This window comes from Notechis scutatus, chromosome 2 (assembly GCF_049901735.1).
Source record: "Notechis scutatus isolate UNSWTSFEM ecotype Mainland chromosome 2, rNotScu1.2, whole genome shotgun sequence".
In the NCBI taxonomy this organism is placed as follows: domain Eukaryota; kingdom Metazoa; phylum Chordata; class Lepidosauria; order Squamata; family Elapidae; genus Notechis; species Notechis scutatus.
This window is the reverse complement of record NC_142010.1, coordinates 154498345-154517871: the sequence shown is the minus strand read 5'-3', so window position 1 is coordinate 154517871 and position 19527 is coordinate 154498345. Positions and strand designations below refer to the sequence as shown.

The window sequence follows — 19527 nt, the reverse complement described above, 5'->3', positions numbered from 1 at the left end:
AGGGAAAAAAAGCTTCCAAAGATCAGCTGAGAGAAGAAAGAAGAGAAAAGCGCAGGATCAGCCCTCCCACCCACACCTGCGCTTTTACCTTCTCTATCCTCTCACCTGATTGGTGCTGCAGTCCTCAGCTGGTGTAGGGAAAGCTGCATGTGCACGTTAGGGGCACACGCATAGTCGCTCAACCAGTAGCGGAACAGGTAGAATCCCACGGCTGATTCAGTGGAATGTAACCACTAGGGAATGGAGAAGTCCAATAAGATGTCACCCTGATTAATTGCGAGTCATAAAAGAGTCATAAAAGCCTTGAGGGTTATGTGAGTGATCTTTTTTCCAAAAAAAACCCCACCCCAATTCTTATTATGCTTCTTTAAGAGAAGAAGAAAATTTGTCATCATGAATGTCTTTTCAAGAAAGGCCTTTTCTAAAATATTTTTTGAAGAATTATGTGGTGCTTTTGTCTCAGATACAGAAGATTCAGGCTGAAGTAATCTAGAAACATTTATGCCGTAATAAACCCATTGGCCCCCCCCCCCCCCCCCCCCCCCCGGCGCGGGGGGGGGGGGGGGGGGGGGGGGGGGGGGGGGGGGGGGGGGGGGGGGGGGGGGGGGGGGGGGGGGGGGGGGGCTTTAAAGAACCTGAGGATGCTGCTGTTTTGGCCAAATGGGCTAATCAGCTTTTTTTCTAGAAACTGTCCCACATCCCTTTTAGGATTTACAGTGAGTCTGGCAGACAGCTGCTGTCATGGTTGAGGCTTGGCTCACTTTGCAAACCCCGCTTACAGCCAGACAAGAAGAATGGGGGGGGGGAGGGGAATAGATTGGAATGCAGGGGAGGCATAATGGGGGCATAATGGGGTGGGGGGAAGAATGCAAAGAGCACAGAGTTGGAGCCTGAGAACCAATGTCATCTGCTGAGAAAGTCTGCTAGGCGGAGAATCCATCACCCAAACAAACTGAACTGAACTGACCATATTGATTGGGTGGAATAAAGGGGAACATTTAACTATGCTGTTTGCACATGAAAATGTTAATGTTGGCTTTGCTACTTCTGTATCCATGTTGGCTCAGTAAATTATACTCTTGGTAATAAAAATGTCCCAGGAGTGTTTATTTGCTGCATAAACCATGTGGATGGTTGACAGCTACAAAATATCATACAATTTATGAAAATACGTTTTGTTGATGATGATGCAAACACATCAATCAATCAATCTTTTTATTTTGGTCACTGGCCAGCATGATGCAAGCACATACCTTCTGAATACTGCCACAAATTACAGTTAGTCTCTTTTTTCTTAGTGCGCTATCGTGTCTTTTCTATGGATTACAACATGCACAGGATGGACAAAACTGTGATTGTCGAGTTTCAGGTGAGAATCGTGTCTGCAATCCTGTATGATTAGTATAGTTCCCTGAAAAAACGGTTGTTGGTTGTTTGGAATGGTTGTTGATTCTTCTTTCCCATGTAATTCCCATGCCAGGTAGACCCAACCACTCTATGAAGCTTTGGTTGGCCAACATTTTATACGTGCATTTTTCCTAAAATGTTTAATTTTAAGCTCTGTGCTAAATATTAGGTGTGTCAAAGATTTGAAACGTTTCACTATGAAACTGGAAAATAGTCTTGAAGTTGAATGTGTTTGTGTATGTGCATGTATATGTTAGGGTTAGGAGCTAGTTGTTTACTTTGTTTGTAAACAGAAAGCCTTTTTTCATCCAATGTTTTTCTTGTAAAAAAAGGGCTTAAATGGCAAATATTCTATTTTCAAAGCAAATTAGTCTTAATTATGCTTTCTGGGCTGTCAGTTGATGTTTACATCTAGATGAAAATTCAAATAATAGTCTTGCAACTTATAACGCAGTGCCCCGCCTGTTGGGTTGCATTTGCTCTCTACATCAGGGGTTACCAACCTTTTGGACCTCAGGGACCACCAAACTCATACTTCTAAATCCCCAGGACCACTAATACGGTTTTTTTTTATTTATAAAAAGCTAATATATTTAACATAATTTTTTATGTTAAATATAAATTTAATTACACACACACACACACACTTATTTAATTATAACAAAAATGTAAATGCTCAATGATAACAAAATAAAACGTTCCAGGCTGGAAGCCTCCCCACACCTGGCACCTTCCAAAGAAACAGAAGAGCAGGAGGGGTGTGTGTGTGTGTGTGTCTGTGTCTGAGCTGTGGGGCCTCGGGGCAACTGCCTCTGGGAGAAGCAGAGGCAGAAAGGGGGCTTTGCTCTCCTTGGGGGGCAGCGCCCCTTGGCCGCCACTCCAGGGGCTTCTCAGCAAGGCATCTGCCTACAGAAGGACTGCCGCCCTCAGTGATTAATTGGGGGGAGGGGAGGGGCAGAAAGTGGGAGCTCCTTTCAGATCCCCGGGTGGAGGATTGAGAGGCTCAGATCTGCAGCCGAAGAAAAGCTGGGCTCTTCCAGCCTCACCTGGAGACAGGCAAGGAAAGGTGTCCCTGGGGGCACTTCGCTCGCTTTACACTTCGCTGCCAAACCCAGCCACAGCCAGTGGTTATTTGGGGGTGGGGGAGGGGAGAGAGAGAGAGAAAGCATCTCTCGCATTACCAGGGGAGGAAAGGAGGCAAAACAAAGCTCACTCTTTTACCGAGACTTACAAAACGCCAATTTACTGTGTTCCAGGAGTTCTTAGAAATCACCAAATGCTCCCACTTGCAGTTCTCGTGCCTCCCGGCTCTACGAGGGACCCTGGAGTCAGGTCCCTGAGATGCACGTGCCAACCAGCTCCCACACATGGTGGGCGGCGGCAACAACAGTCGCCTCCCCCAGCTCCCACTGTTAGCTCTCCCCATTAGTTCTCTAGTTTTGAATTACTCCCGCCTCTCTCTCTTTCCTCCCCCCCCCCCCCCCCACCGTGCCCAGTGCAGGCAGGCAAGGAAAGGGAGACAGAGCCGTGCGCAGTTCTTGGCTCTTCCAGCCCTCGTTGCTTCTCCCAACATTAAAGCCTCGGAGATGCAAGCAAAGTTGCCACAGCGGTAACACCCTGAGTTGCTTACTTCTCCACTACTGCCTCCTCCTCCTCCTCCCCCAGCACCTCCTTCTCTGGGTAGGGAGGTTCTTAACTAACCGAGCATGCTAAGGCAACTCAGGGCACTACCGCTGTGGTGGCTTTGCGTGCATCTCTGAGGCTTCGATGTTGGGAAAGGCAGTGAGGGCTGGAAGAGCCGAGAGCTGCGCACAGCTTCGTCTCCCTTTCCTTCTGCCTGCACGTGGGCACGGGTGGGAGGAAGAAGGAAAGAAAGAGGTGGGAGCAATTCAAAACTAGAGAACTAATGAGGAGAGCTAACAGTGGGTGCTGGGAGAGGGGACTGTTGCCGCCGCCCGCCATGTGTGGGAGTTGTTTGGTGCGTACATCTCAGGTACTTGACTCCGGGTCCCTCAAAGAGCTGGGAGGCGCGAGAACTGCGCGGCCCAGATTAATTGCTTTCAGGGGCCATTTCTTCTGCGTCCCACCAAAAATTTTCCGACCACTTGTAAAATCTAATGTTCCAGATGGATTTCAATCTTATAGAATGCATAGGAAATAACATGCAACATTCTATATGTTTTCAACACACCTGTATTTTATTTCCTTGTCCCAGACTCCAGAAGGCGTTGTTGTCAATTCTAATCCAGTCAATCCATCTTCAGTCTTGATCCGGCCTTACAATTTACCAGAGCTTGTCAGGTAATCTAACATGGATATTGTCATAAGGCAACCTGTTTTGAAACCAAGGTGAAACTTTGATAGGAAAAAAAAAGTTCAGCTATTAAAGACTGGTTAAAGAATAAAGTTGTATTGTTTGCTCCCTTTTAGCTTGCTTTTCAGATTGATTATTAAAGTAAGAAAAATTCAGATTTGATATTTTGCATTTGTCCATCACATTTCTATTTTCTCTTGTTTTTTGGAGAGCTTGGAGCAGGACAGGTGGGACTGTAATGTTATTTGTATGGCAATTCTGTGAAGTTGAGTGGACAAAATAATAGGTACAATATCATCACCACCATTTAAGCTCAGTGAGTAAAAGGAAATTTAATGCAGAAGTAAGACTCACATTTCAGCTTCCACAAACGTGTGTCTGAAGAGTTCTGAATCAGGCATTTTCTTCCTCTTTTACACTTTCTCCATAATCCTATTAATATCAAGAAGTGACCTTGGATCCCTTGTTCATATCATTGCCTTGCCTTCAGATGTTATGGATGCTTCAACACTGAAGGTTTTCAAGAAGAGTTTGGACAACAGTTTGTCTGGAATGGTATAGGGCAGGGCTGTGAAACTCACAGCCTGTGGGCCGGATGTGTCCCATGCTGGCCACGTCGCCGCCTGGTTTAGCGAAGGGGAAAAAATTCCCGATACGTCACGTGATGCCGCCGTGATGACATGAGTTTGATACCTGTGGTATAGGGTCTTCCGCTTGAACAGAGAGTTGGATTAGAAGACTTTCAAAGTCCCTTCTAACTCTGTTATTCTTTATTCTCTATTGTCATAAATTGATTGTAAAGCCAAAGCAATGAAAAAGCTCTTCATTTTCTTTCTATAGTTTTGGGACATGGAAGGCTGTGGCCAAATATGAACATTCACCAGAAGAGAGCTATACTGCATATTTTGATGTCAGAGAATATGGTAAGAAGAAGGATCATTTCTGTTCAACAAATCCATTTTCTGATCCTGGGTTTTATCCCTTTCGATTTTATCTCTAAAAACCTTTTCCTGTCATTTGTAAAAGTGGAAATGGCTGCTATGATCTCTCCTGGAAAGTTGTGGGAGCCAATTTGGTGTAGTGGTTAAGGTACCAGGCTAGAAACTGGGGGACGGTGAGTTCTACTACTGTCTTAGCCATGAAAGCCAGGTGGGTGATCTTAGCCAGTCACTCTCTCTCAACTCAATCCACTTCACAGGGTTGTTGTTGTGGGGAAAATGGGAAGAGAAAGATATGTCCTTGGGTTATTTGTAAAAATAATAAAGGTAGGATATAAATAAATAAATAATAAAATATACTAAATAAAATTAAATAAATACATCTTCTGTCAGTGCTAAGAGTTCTACCCTTTTACCTGTTTCTTTTTCTGTAGTGTTACCAAGCTTTGAAGTCCGTCTGCAACCATCAGATAAGTTTCTTTACATTGATGGCAATAAAAATTTCCACGTGTCTATCACCGCAAGGTATGCTTATTTACAACTATGAGTAGCTAAAGGGAACATCTGCGTGAAAATGGTTATTCTTTGGGTCATAATATTCAGTAAAATATGATTTGGTGACTAGTCCTGATCTGAACATATTTACTTGAAATTTATTAACAAATAGAATAGCTATAATATTGCAAAATAGTCTTTAGACTTTGTTTAGCTTTATTAGTCTGACTGCTTATGATACCAAACCAAGGGTGGGCTGCTGGGAGTTCTCAGGGGTTTGGGAGAGCCCCTAGCTAAGATCCTGTGCAGTTCAGAGAACCCCCAAATCCCACTCCTGGCTGGCCCCACCCATCCCTCCCCTCCCCACCCAGGAGTCCCCACGCGGCCTGTTTTGGATGCAGGTAAGTGCAGGGTGCATGTGGAGCCTTGGGGAGGGTGAAAAACGGGCCTCCGGGAAGTTCGGGAAAGCCGCAAATGGGCCAGTTTCTGGCTTCCAGAGAGCCTCAGGAGCCCAGGGAGGCCATTTTCGCCCTCCCAGAGGCTCGAGGAAAGCCTCTGGAGTCCGGGGAGGGCAAAAACGCCACCCCTACCACTTGGCTGACTAGGCAACGCCGACCATGGCCACACCCACCCAGCAACTGGGCAGAGAACCCATTGCTAACATTTTGAAGCCCACCCCTGTACTAAACTGAATTTTCTCACCCTCCCGGGGCTCCAGAGGCTTTCCTTGAGCCTCCAGGAGGGCAAAAACAGCCTCCCCAGGCTCCAGAGGCGCTCTGGAGGCCGGAAATGGGCCTGTTTCTGGCCTTCCATAACTTCTGCGAGGCCTGCTTTTGACCTTCCCTGAACCTTTGCACAGGCCCTGCACTTACCTGCGATCCAAAACGGGCCACGTGAGGACTCCTGAGAGAGGTGGGGTGGGGCGGGAGGGGCCAGGCAGGGGTGGGATTTGCTGGTTCGCCAAACTGGCCATAAAATTAACAACTGGTTCACCCGAACTGGTGTGAACCGATAGCAGCCCACCCCTGCCCTAATCCCATTTCCCCATTATTTAGGAAATTACAAATATGTTCCTTTTAGCAAACTCTTAGTTATTTTAATGATTGATTTCAATTGTATTAAGGCTTTAATTGTGGTATGTTGTCTACTCCATACTTTTTATTTTTGAAAGCCACCTTGAGTGTTGGAATGGACAGAAATGTGAAATTTAGAAATCAGAAAATAAAATGGGCAGAAGGATAAAGAAACTGAACTTAGCATCCTCCTCCCTGCTCTCAAATTTTCTCCCGTCCACCTTCAGCACCAGAAGTGACAAAGGCTTGGAGAAAGATGCCTGAATGAATAGAGTTGAGAAAATAAGGAGCTGTGAGAAATAGGTTAACGCCCTCACTGATTCCTTTTGTGTCAAAGAAGATAAGTAGGAAAAGCAAAGTTGTATAATTGGACCTTTACTTTCATTATGTCGTAACAGGTACTTGTATGGAAAGAAAGTGGAAGGTGTGGCCTTTGTCCTCTTTGGAGTGAAAATAGATGATGCTAAAAAGAGTATTCCGGACTCACTCACGAGAATTCCGGTAAAATGTAACAGGGGTGTTTGCATATTGGAGTGTTCTTGTGGGTTTGTGTGTCAGATCTACTAGGTAGAACAATTCCACTAGAAGGCTAAACTACCATTATGGAGGTTGGCCGTAATAGAATTTTGCAAGCCTGGTTGTGCGATATTTTTTTCTCCTGATAATTCAGTGAATAAAGGAGCATGTGCCTGAGTTTCTTCTGGATGTTATCTGGATGTTCTGGACTGAAAACATACTTTACCCCTCGCTGCTTTGGCCACAGAGCTTGCATATCTCCATCCATCATCTTCCTTATTCTACATTGTGGCAGACCACTTGATTTCCTTCCTTATTTTTACTGATTTTTCATTTATTTTCAGATTATTGATGGAGATGGGGAAGCAATACTAAAAAGAGATACACTACGTTCTCGATTTCAAAATCTCAATCAGCTTGTTGGGCATACTCTATATGCATCTGTAACAGTCATGACAGAATCAGGTGAGCAGGGGTGGGAGAAGAGAAGGGTAAATTGTTTCTTTGAAAACAAAAATATTACACTTTTAAAAATTAACAGACTACAATTTTAAATACCAGGGACTGAAAATAACTAAATAAAAGAAACCAAACCATCACTAGAATACATCATTGATTTGTGACTTGATTTTTAAATCCTCCTCTTTCACAATGATTATTCACCTTTATCCCACAAAATCCACAATATTTTTGTGGGTAAATGTCTCTTATCTGACTTTAAATGTTTAGTAAAGTGAATCAAAACTTTCCAAATTAGATTAAAAGGGATGTGCTATCTAAAAAGTTGTCCTGTATATACTGTATCTATAAGTTTTTTCCATTAAAACTGTTTCTAATCATTTGGAGTGTTAGGGCTAAATTTGGAATATTAATATCCTTCTCTTTCGGGGCTATCCATATGCTTCCTGACACCAGTATCAATTTGATCTTGTCTTTGTTTCTAATATTTTTATTGTCTTCTTGAAACACCAATAAAACACTTAATTGCTATAGCAAGTGGTGTAACAGTTCTTACTCATTCCATAAAACTTGATCAAAATCTTGGATTTGGGGCAATTCTATCAGATATGTCATTTTGTATCATTATTAGATACTGTCCTCAAATTTTTGCTAAAAATTGGAATGCAATATGAATAATTTTTTATAATCCTTCCACAGTAAGGTAAAGGTTTCTTCCTCCGTTTCCATTTCATATTCTCAGTATTGTTTCCAAGTTCTTATTCCTATAAAAGTTTACTGCATTCTGGAACTCTTGAATGATATCGTATGAATTTTTGACATGATTCTTTGGTATTTTCCTTTAGTTCAGAAATTATTGTTTCAAAGTCAGTCAGGAGGTATAGTTATTTTCTTTATTTTTTTCATTTTTAACAAATGATAGAGCCTTTACATATTTAGTCCTGAAGCATCTCTGCCTTTTCCTTATATCAGAAATTGTTTCTCCATTTCTAAATCAGTCCTATATAAATACTCATTTCTTCATCTCCTTGAAGTGCTTTAAAATCTCTGAAAAACATTGAATTTCTATGAGGGGCATAATTGGAGAAAGTTACAGTGCTAATATTTCACATCACTTTTGTCAAATTTCAATTTCAAATTTCAATTTTTTTGGTCAATTTTATTCAAGCAGTTTTAAATCTATAATATTATGTGAAATTACATCCAGGCTTTGTTTTTGAAGCATATAAGTCTAAGTGCTATTGCTATTTTACGGGAAACAGTATGTCTAGTCACAAAGCCACAAAATTAAAAAAAATATTAATACATTCCCACTCCACATCCTCTGAAATTTTAATATGCCAATTTTCTGTTTATAAATGATCATTTGCCACATTATTTTCTCTTCTTAAAACCATTTACATGACATGATAATAAATTAAAATCAGCATGTAACATGATGCAACATTGTTTTCTATAAAAAGAAAGGGATACGAAGATAGAAGAAGTTGAGAGACAATTTGCAAACTGTGAAAGTATTGGGTTTATTAGGTTTGAAACTAGCTACTTCAAAATATTTGCAGGATTTTTCTCTTGCCTTTCTCAGTTTGATTTCCTATTTTAAGTTGCATTCCTTCTTTTTTTTTGCAGGCAGTGATATGGTAGTGACTGAGCAAAGCGGCATTCATATTGTGACATCTCCCTATCAGATCTACTTCACAAAAACCCCCAAATATTTCAAGCCAGGAATGCCATATGAACTGACGGTAATAGAAATCGAAGTCTCCTATTTTGTAGGAAGAGCCACCTTAGCAATGTCTTTCTCCCCTTATTGGGCCTCTGAAGAGCTGTCTAGACTTGCTTGTTCAAGATGCATGTGGAGGCTTCAGATTATCTCGGGGTTGACGCTGCCACTGTAGATTGATTGATTGATTGATTGGTATTTATACACTGGATGTTTTGCTGTAATGTATCTGCATAAAAGTTATGTAATTTAGTGACAAAAAGCCTTAAATTAATTTGTAAGCCACCTGGAATCACTACGTGAATTGGGCAGCCATATAATTCTTCTTAATGATCAATAAATAAGTGAATAAACTGATTTAGATTCAGAGGAAGCTGCCTTGTTCCATGCTGATTCACCTCTTCTGGATTGCTTTAGGTGTATGTTACCAACCCTGATGGCTCACCAGCTGCCAATGTACCAGTGGTATCAGAGGCCATTCATTCTGAGGGAACCACTTTGAGCGATGGGACTGCTAAGCTCATCCTGAACACACCACTGAACACTCAAAGCCTACCGATCACTGTAAGTCACTCTGGCATTCTGTTAAATCCCATTCAGTGTGCTGATGAGAGGGAATGTCGTAAGGAGGTGGATTCCCAGGAGGGAGGGGGGCATTGCAGAGGAGTAAGAGGCATCTCACTCCGGATGCTTTATATCAGGGGTCCCCAACCACCGGTCCGCGGACCGGTACCGGTCCGTGGAACAAATCCTACCGGGCCACTGGTTTGCTGGGCGCCGCCATCTTGTTTTGATGAAAAAGTGCTTCCGGTGAGCTTTTCCGGCGAAAGCTCACCGGAAGCACTTTTTCATCAAAACAAGATGGCGGCGCCCAGCTGATGCCGGTACCGGGCCGCGGCATAAAAAAGGTTGGGGACCACTGCTTTATATGAGAGAAATAGGGTGAAGACAGCCCCTCCCTAATAGTTCTCAGAGTATATTGCAGATACAGGTAGTAGACTCCCCAGTCTGGCAAGATTTTGCCTGTAGGTTTGAAAGCAATAAAGAACTCAACTTGGGAAAAGTTTATTCTTGGTTTTGGGCCTGACATCCATGTTGGAACATGGGGCCATCACAGTCTGGCGTGCAAATTGTGCACCACCTAGTGAAATGACCTGAAGACAGGATTGTCATTTGCCTGTTACAAAGAAAGAGGGAAGGAGATACGGTGCCAGTAACATAAACTTACCTGCTTTGCCCACACACAGTCAGACTCTGGGAGCAGAGACAGACCTAGCAGGTCTATGCATTGTGGAATTCTGCACAGTGGCACCTTGCAGGCCAGTAGCAGCTCTGCTGTTGCTCAAGAGGGAACAGGTGATGAAATGTCCACCTGTTTGCTGTGATGCAAACTCTGTTTTTATGCCCTTTTGCAGGACAGAGCATACAGCTATGAAAGGCAAAGCAAGAAATATACACTGTGAAGCCCTTATGCACATTGTATCACTGGAGAGTCATCTTAGCTAGGAATGGAGACAAATACATTATGTATGCCTGTTAGCGTAAGGGAGATCATTGTATATAGGTCGATATCTGTATATTTGGGTCTTGCTGTTGAGTTGAGTGTAATATAATGATAATATTTCTTCATATTTTTTTTGTTTACAAGGATCACTTGTAAAAGTCAGCTGGTCAAGATATATTGTGTGGCCTGGTGATATCTATAAAAAAGAAAGGAAGGTGGGGAAATAAATGGCATTGGGCAGCTCCTAATCCCTGGGTAAAGTTTGTTTTTTAAGGATAACCAAATAGAAAACACACCCCGTGGATAAATGCCACTGAAAATAAAGTGATTTCTCTTCTATTCTCAGTGTTTCTCAGTACAAGTGATACTCTTTCACAGGAACAATGATTCTTGCAAATCCCTGATTTGGTTTGGCATTAAATATCCCATTTGTTTTTTGTAGCCAGTTCATCATCCCAACTGGCCCTCAGGCTACAACTCACTTTGCAATTGTTTTATTCAATAGCTATGCCCACTCCCGAAATACCAATTGCAATGTTGCATTTGCTACACTCATAGTAGCATGGAGTTCTTTTCCCTCCCTGAAGATGCAGATCATATCAAAGGATCTTAGGTTGGTTTTCTTTTAATGAAGACAGGATGCTAGCCAGGTCCGTTCTAGCCATCACTATATTCTTTCAGCAGTCTTCATGTGAACATCACTAAGTGCCAGCTTTAAAAAGAGTTCTAGTTGCTTCTTAATTAGGTTACTGCTTCATATTTATCCTCTCTAGGTGAGAACCAACCATAGAGACCTCCCAAGAGAACGCCAGGCAACAAAGTCCATGACAGCCACAGCCTATCAAACTCAGGGAGGATCTGGAAACTATCTTCATGTAGCTATTACATCTACAGAGATTAAGGCCGGAGATAACTTACCTGTCAATTTCAATGTGAGGGGCAATGCAAATTCACTGAACCAGATCAAATATTTCACATACCTTGTAAGTATTATAGATCTGGAGGAAATCCAGGGGCTGCATTTCAATTCATATTGTAGCCTTGAAGCCACTGGCTTAATCTATCATTTCTAACCTTCCCATTAATCGGTATTTGTTCACCCTCAGATATTGACTAAAGGGAAGATTTTCAAGGTTGGCAGGCAACCCAGGGGAGAAGGGCAGAATCTGGTGACCATGAATCTGCGCATCACTCCAGATCTCATCCCTGCCTTCCGGTTTGTGGCTTACTACCAAGTGGGAAACAACGAAATTGTGGCTGACTCTGTCTGGGTGGATGTGAAGGATACCTGCATGGGAACGGTAAGTCAGCCTTCCCAGTAGCTTTCTTAGCAGTCATGGGAACCCCTTTAGTATAGCTGCATAAATCAGATGTGCTTATTTTAAAGCACTTTCAGGGTATTTTTCCCAAAACATTTATTTCTGTTCAGATAGATAGAAAAACTATTTCCCCTTGAATTGGCAATTTTTCTGTCTGTTATAGAGTTTTGAGCTGTTCTTTGCTTTGTATAAACAGTTGGTTGTGAAAGGAGCGTCTTCCAGAGACAATCGAATACAAAAGCCAGGAGCCGCAATGAAAATCAAATTGGAAGGAGATCCAGGTGCTCGGGTCGGTCTTGTGGCTGTGGACAAAGCAGTATATGTTCTCAATGATAAATATAAGATTAGCCAAGCCAAGGTAAGGCCAGAAATTTCTTAAGCTACAAACATTCAGCTTTCAAGAGTTTTCCGACTTACAGTACTGAAGAGGAACATTTTTTTTCCTATGATGTGCAATAGATATGGGACACAATAGAAAAGAGTGACTTTGGCTGTACAGCTGGCGGTGGCCAGAATAATCTGGGTGTGTTTGAAGATGCTGGACTGGCTCTGACGACCAGCACTAATCTCAATACCAAACAGAGATCAGGTATTTTGGGAATGGGTGCTAATGTCTGGGAGATGGCAGAGGTTTTTCAAATCCATTTAGAGGCGAAGGGAAGAGCATTGCTCCATCAAATACTACTGAAATCATATGGGAATCAATTCACAAGGCCCAAAGCAAATCGTCAAGCCTCACTGCAGAGGCACTTGGTTGAGATGGGCAGTTTAGAAATTAATTAATTAATTAAACAAGCAAGCAAGCAAGCAAGCAAAATGTATTGTTATCAATTTGCCCTGTAGGAACTACCTCCAGAAATTAGTCAAAGAAGCTCCAGCAGACAAAAAGATTCACTCATATTTACACATTTCAGAAAGGAGGAGAAAATGATAGCCATACATATGCATAAATAGTAAATGATGTAAACATAAATATTCATAATTACCAAACCTCAATTTACTTCTACATTCAAGAAAGAATTATTGCCTTAATAAAAGAAACAGATCAGTTTGGTTGCCATAGAAATCTTGGTCAGGCTTCCTGAGAACCAGACACTTCAAGGTTGCCTTTTTCATGTGCCAATTAGCACACGTTCCTTTTGTGATTCTTTTTTGCTAAAATGTCCCACCCCTCTAAGGATTTGTTTTCCTCACACCTGAGAAGTGTGTTTCAGCATTTCAAGGACAGAATATTGGCCATTGGGTTCTTAAACTGCATGTAATGGTTCCAAAATCCTCTTCCAAGTGATTACTCAAATTGTAGGACAAATCACTGTTTCTCAGGGTGGTTCTAGAGGAGGGAATTATAATGCAGGATTTCTACTTTATTCCTATGATTTTAGGAAGTGTCCACTCTAATCCTCCACTGGTATTTTCCTGCTTTTTCCTATCATTTCATTTCAAAGGGGGAAAAAGAGTCCAGCAAAACATGAAAAAGCTGGAGATGCTCTTTGACTTCTTCAACTGTGAGCCCTTCAACTCAGACCCAATGAAGAGTTGAGCTATGCTTTCTCCCCTACTACACCTTCCCAGCTCTAAAGTGAACTTTCTATGAGCTGCTTTATCTTCACAGGAACTAGTGCTGAATGTTATCTTCTTATTGTAAAGAATAATTGTTCCCACCTCTTCTCCTCTGCCTCCTTCAGTTGCAACGTGTCCTCAACCTACAAATCGGAGGCGTCGCAGTTCTGTTTTGCTACTTGACAGCAAGGCAAGCAAAGGTATGTGGCAAATAATGAAGTTTCTGTTTACACTGAGGTAAAAGAATAAAACTACAGTCCACTTGCATTTATTGAATCAATCAGAAAATGGAGGAAGGAATGGAGGAATATTATCCTCCTTTCCCTTCTTTCTCAAGCAAGAGGGTACAAAATTAATTATCTCTATTAAATAGGATCATTTTTAACCTATCAATAACTTTGAGTGCTTGAATTCTGAGTGCAATGAGGGGAGTACTAAAGTGGCCCAATAGTTTAATGTAGAATATACAGTAACTGGTTCCAGCTAAAGAGATTACATTTGATACACAAAATTTTGAAGCATTGCTTTTCGAGTGTTCTCGGATCGCAGCACTGATCAAGAGTTGCTCTTGATGAGCAGGAAGTAAGCAGTCAGTGGCCAGTGAACTACAAGCAGCCCCCAAACTAGGAACATCTGTGGGAATGCCTGCATATCAACATGGCAGTTCCAACTGAACAATCAAAGCTCTGCCCCTTTTATATGCCCCAAAGCCTTTTTAGAAACGTATGAATCACCAGGACAGAATAGAATGAAAGAATGGAATGGAATGGAATGGAATGGAATGGAATAGAATAGAATAGAATAGAATAGAATAGAATAGAATAGAATAGAATAGAATAGAGCAGAGCAGAGCAGAGCAGAGCAGAGCAGAGCAGAGCAGAGCAGAACAGAACAGAACAGAACAGAACAGAACAGAACAGAATGAATCTCCAGGACAGAATAACAGCAAAATACCCAGAAATTATTTCGGGAGAAAGCTAAGAATAAACGTGTTTAAGCCTCTATTAAGCTTAAAAACAGTGATTATTGATTTATCAATGTAACTAAAAAAAACCACATTCAAAACTTTAAAAAATTCTGCCTCCCCTGTACTGGTGATATAATTATTTGCTTTATTTCAAAAAATAATAAACAATACAAAGTAAACTAAAATGGCCATACCTAGAGAGATCAGTAAACCTCCTGTGCCAGGGGCCAGAATTTAGTGGCCAAAGAAATTGTCCGCATGCAGGTGTTGAACTGGAAGCCTTCAGAGCGCATTCCGTCCACAGAAGCCTTGGGGGTAAACACTGAAAGCCTCCAAAAGTTCTTCTCCTATTATGACTTTTAGCTGTTATGCATGGGGGAGAGTTTTGTTGAAGAATAATTGTATTAACTGTTTTTAATTTTAATTACATTGAAATGCAAACTAAGTGAAACGAACTGGGTTTCTCCTTGGGTTTCCCAGTAGTTTTTAGGAGCATGTGCCCCCCACTTCCTGCATGCCATTCAAAGGCCATTCTGAGCCTGGAAGATGTTGCCCAGGGTCAGTGCAGAACAACCAGTGCCATGAGAAGCTGGCCATCCCTCTCAGCTAGAAATGAATTGGTGGCTGGACTGGGGCCATTATCTTCCTCAAGCACACACCCATCCCTTCCCCTGCCCAAGGGACCTCCACAAGGCACATACTCAGGAACTGTCATTTGGACTCCTCCGTATGCAAAGTTGTGGGATGGCTTGGTTGAAAGAAGAGGGAAAACTAAAGAAAAAGGCCTTTATGTGATTTAAAGCCCATGTTTTTTCCAGGAGCTGGTGATGGCTTACTCAAGGCTCCTGTTAGCAGATGGCAACTAGAATGTGCCATTTTAGGGGTAGAGATACACTGCAACATTTGATTGATTTTCAAATACAGAAGATTAGTATGAATGTTCTGGCAAAATTGCAGATGCAATAATAAGCCATAAAGCAATCTTATGAAAATGACAGTCCCTAGTAACTACAGTAGTGAGAAGTATGTTCAGCTGTCCCTTCCGGCTGTCTGGGACAAGATAAACAACTGACACATTTGATTGGTTTATGTAGATACTCATTGTCTCTTGTTTCCCTTTATGCACATGACTAAGAGAAATAGGATTCTCTCATGTTTCACGCATTTTCCATATTTTAGCGGCACAGTTTCAGGATCAAAACCTGCGTAAATGCTGTGAAGATGGCATGCATGAGAACCCCATGGGGTACACTTGTGAAAAGCGTGCAAAATACATCCAGGAGGGAGATGCTTGTAAGGCTGCCTTCCTTGAATGCTGTCGCTACATCAAAGGGATCCGAGATGAAAACCAACGGGAGAGCGAGTTGTTTCTGGCAAGAAGTAAGTAGCAGGTTCTGGGTTTATTGAAAGAAAGGAACATTCAGTTCACAATATCTGGAAAATGTGGCACATAACAGCATCACCAAGGCTTGGAAACCCATTTGGAGCATATTGTTATTATTATTATGTATTTATATGTCATTGTTGCTAATTTATAGAACATTAGAAGTTGGGCTGAGTGAGGCCTCACTCATGGGATTCACATCACATCCAGTCTTCCAGTCCCTGGGCTCTCTCAGTCCCCATCAAGGTTAGGTCTACGCAGCATGCAGGCATACTCTCATTACATCACTGTTTTTAATTAAAGCGGACCCAAGAATCTGCTGCTTCCTCTCAAAGCAACCCACCACATTTTTTAAAATATTGGTGACCTTTTGGTTCAGCTAAAGCACCAGCAGCTTTTGGGGAGGTCTCAGTGGTTGAAGAAAACTGTTGTGAGAAATGATTTGGAGGGCTTGTTGAGTGAAAATGGTGAAAGTACAGATCTTTCTTTGGTGGTGGTTTAATGGTAGACTGCTTCAATTTTACTCTAGTTGGAACAGTGAACTATAAATTAAAACCTTGATTTAAAAAAATGGAATTTGAAAAGGATTTTTAAAAAAAGGCTGAGCTAAAAATGGTCAAGATGGCAACCATAGTAGGGTGGTTGAATGCCTTTTTTATGTGCAAAATACATGTGAACCAGTGCGTGTGCATGCTCACAACCAGCGAACCCCTTGTCAACAAAAGTGTAGCCCACCTCTGGTGTAAACCCTCCTGAAGAAAAGAGAATAAATAAGCATTGTTGTGAGAGAGCTGCACTTTGAAGTGTCAACAAGACAGGGAGAGGATTAGAAAGAAATATGGCCTTGATTTTCCTTGCCCTGATAGATAATTGTTTTTTTAAATTTTTGCTTTCCATGTCCGACTGAAAATTCATTATTTCTTAATTTTATTTTATGTATACATGTTACAGAAACAATTATTAATTCTCATCATGTCCTTGCTAGTACATCTAATACTGTATGTGATGGAAACAGTACCTGTTGACCGACAGAGTGCCTCATTCTGAATAGCTTGAGTTTTCAAGAAAGAAATTGAACCATTGAAAGAATGCCAGTTTGCATGTCAGTACTTTATGGTAGATAACAAGTGAGGGAAAGTATACTGTGATTAACGAAAACACAGAGATGCCTACTATTTTTGAAAATAGCTATCTAGTTAACTGGGGCTTATTTAATAAAGTATTGCTAAAAAAGAGTACCTTATACCAACTCGCGTTCTGTTTTCCAGGTGATTTTGAAGATGAATTATTTGGAGAGGACAACATCATCTCCAGGTCTGATTTTCCTGAGAGCTGGCTTTGGCTAACAGAGGACTTGAAAGAGCCGCCTAACAGTCAAGGGTATTGGAGTTCTGCTGTTTACATTAACTCACTTTTCAGTTATTGCAGAATTTTTACAGGAATGGGGAAGATGGTGTCTCTTCCAAGAGGAAAGGATCAGAAAAGGTCCTGAATGAAACCTGGGGTTTATTCACCTTCTTTAGAAGAAAAAAAACTACTTGTTCGTCACTGTCTTTATTATGGCCAATGACCAGAATTCCATTTTAAAAGGGTAGAAATGATGACTAATTACAATTGGTTTTACAAAAAGTATTTTTGCCACATTCAAAGAAACTGAATCATATTGGTGAACTGTAATGAAACTGAATGATTATAACAATTCTCCATAAAATAAATCTGAGTGAGCCAGAAGTTTATTTAAAAAGGGGAATAGAAGACCTGGACCCATGTTTTCTATAAGTGCATCAATGCATCAATTGTATTTTCAACTGCCTCTTTGTCACAAGGACAGAGTCCTAAAGATATGGGATTTCTCCAAACTTTCCTACAGGAATAGTTGCTGGAAATGTTTAAAACGTGCTAAGGTTTAGGCTCTTCTAAATTTAAAGATGAATATTTAGTTTTAATATTTTGCTGGTTTAAAAAAGGAAAGGCCGACAAATGTAATTATCTTTCTGCATCCATAATTGATTGTTTAAGGCTTAAACTCACACCATCCTTTGAAAAGCCATGAATTTTGATAAATTAATCTTAGCCAAGTGGATCCAGATTTATCAGTCATGAACAAAGGACCTAGGTCCATTGGGAAAAAAACTAGTTTCAGCCAAGTAGAGATATACATTGGTATATGCTGTTTTCCACTTCTCACACTGCTTCACACTGAAGGATTCCATTAGCAGCAATAATGCACCTTTCCCCTTGGGTTCTACTATATGGAGAACAGTAGAAGGATCAGGAAATGGTAGCTGTGGAGAAAGCTGCTTTTCAGCTCTTGCCACTTGGACTAGACCAGTTTGTTGTGCATCATCTCCCATCACATGGCAGCTTTGGAAGCTTAAAGGAAATGTGACAGTGAGTCACCTTGAAGTTGATTTCAAAGTTATGAAAAGGTAGTTTATTATTTATCCAGAAGCAATCAAATTGCATTGTCATATCTGTTTCCCATATTACTGTTGATTGCTTTCAAAATGGGTGTTTTATTTTGAAGCCCCTCTGTTCAGTGATGGGATTCAATTTTTTTTACTACCGGTTCTGTGGATGTGGCTTGGTGGGCGTGGCAGGGGAAGGATACTGTAAAATCTCCAGTCAGAGGTGGTATTTGCCAGTTCTCCGAACTACTAAAACTTTCTGCTACCGGTTCTCCAGAACTAGTCGGAACCTGCTGAATACCACCTCTGCCTCTGTTGCAAACTTAGAATTTAATGGGAGAAATAGCTGACAACAACTTCCATGTGGAACTTGTTTGTATTTCCCATTGATTCTCAGACCCTTTTGGAAGGAAGGATGCTGTATGATTGGTAGTTGTAGAAGTTGTCTATCTATACTAGTTTTAAAATGCACAGTATAATAGCTCTGTAAAGTATGTGTCACGTTTCATTTTGTCCCTAGGATTTCAAGCAAGACACTATCTTTTTATCTGAGGGATTCCATCACAACCTGGGAGGTGCTGGCTGTGAGCATTGCACCCACCAAAGGTAAAGAAATATGAATGATAGAAAGTTGGCAGGGGTGAAAAACACCTAAGAATTAAAGTAGAACTAACTTTTTTTGGGGGGGTTGTTGTTGTTGGGCTTTGCCATTGGCCTTCCTTGCAGGGATCTGCGTGGCTGAACCTTATGAAATAACAGTCATGAAAGACTTCTTCATTGAACTTCGAGTGCCGTATTCAGTAGTGAAGAATGAGCAGGTGGAGATTCGAGCTGTTTTGTACAACTACATTGACGAGGATATTTATGTAAGTTTTGGGACTGTGACAAGAGTGCGGGTCTAGAAATTAGGAAATGTGCATGTCTTGTGTTGCTATCAATTCTTTGACAGACAAACTTTATGTATTTCCAACTCTAAGCCACTCTGACCAATAAAAAAGTGCCAGTGATGGAGTTAATGGTGGGCAGATTTGGCAAGACTGTTTGGACCAGAGCTGCTTAAACATTTTGCTGTCAGAACCTCTTCCCGCTTTTAAACATTATGGAGGGCCCCCAAAGAGCTTCTATTCCCATGGGCTACATTTATCAATCTTTACCATATTAAAAATTAAAAGGGATGCATTTGCAGAATATTTACTGAATAATATAAAAACAATATTATGAAAAAAATAACATAATAATGAGAAATGTTTGCAAATACCTTTACTGCCTGGCAAATAATTCTGATATTGTGAGCCCCTGTGAGGGTTTTAGAGGACCCCTCTTCAGATCACACTTTAAGAAACACTGGTTTAGATCATCATCTCTGCTCCATTTGTGTTTTCCATTTAAAAGTGCACTTATGGGGCTCAGGTATTTGGGTGGCTTTATTTGTATAAATGCTGACTTGTTCACACAGTCCT

General features: G+C 41.2%; 1 protein-coding gene across 1 annotated transcript in view; it reads left to right on the top strand.

Annotated features, from left to right (window-relative positions):
* Positions 1-1141: 1141 nt before the first annotated feature.
* The window catches only part of LOC113429287 (A.superbus venom factor 1), a 28579-nt gene continuing 10193 nt past the window's right edge, over positions 1142-19527 (top strand). The window contains exons 1-17 of the mRNA XM_087956911.1: positions 1142-1369; positions 3623-3708; positions 4562-4644; positions 5094-5184; positions 6626-6728; positions 7088-7208; positions 8832-8947; positions 9343-9489; positions 11203-11412; positions 11536-11730; positions 11945-12106; positions 12208-12337; positions 13434-13508; positions 15455-15655; positions 16928-17039; positions 18588-18673; positions 18794-18933. Of these exons, the coding sequence (XP_087813037.1) occupies positions 1319-1369; positions 3623-3708; positions 4562-4644; positions 5094-5184; positions 6626-6728; positions 7088-7208; positions 8832-8947; positions 9343-9489; positions 11203-11412; positions 11536-11730; positions 11945-12106; positions 12208-12337; positions 13434-13508; positions 15455-15655; positions 16928-17039; positions 18588-18673; positions 18794-18933 (2109 nt within the window). The 5' untranslated portion in view covers positions 1142-1318. The remainder of the gene's footprint in view (positions 1370-3622; positions 3709-4561; positions 4645-5093; positions 5185-6625; positions 6729-7087; positions 7209-8831; positions 8948-9342; positions 9490-11202; positions 11413-11535; positions 11731-11944; positions 12107-12207; positions 12338-13433; positions 13509-15454; positions 15656-16927; positions 17040-18587; positions 18674-18793; positions 18934-19527) is intronic.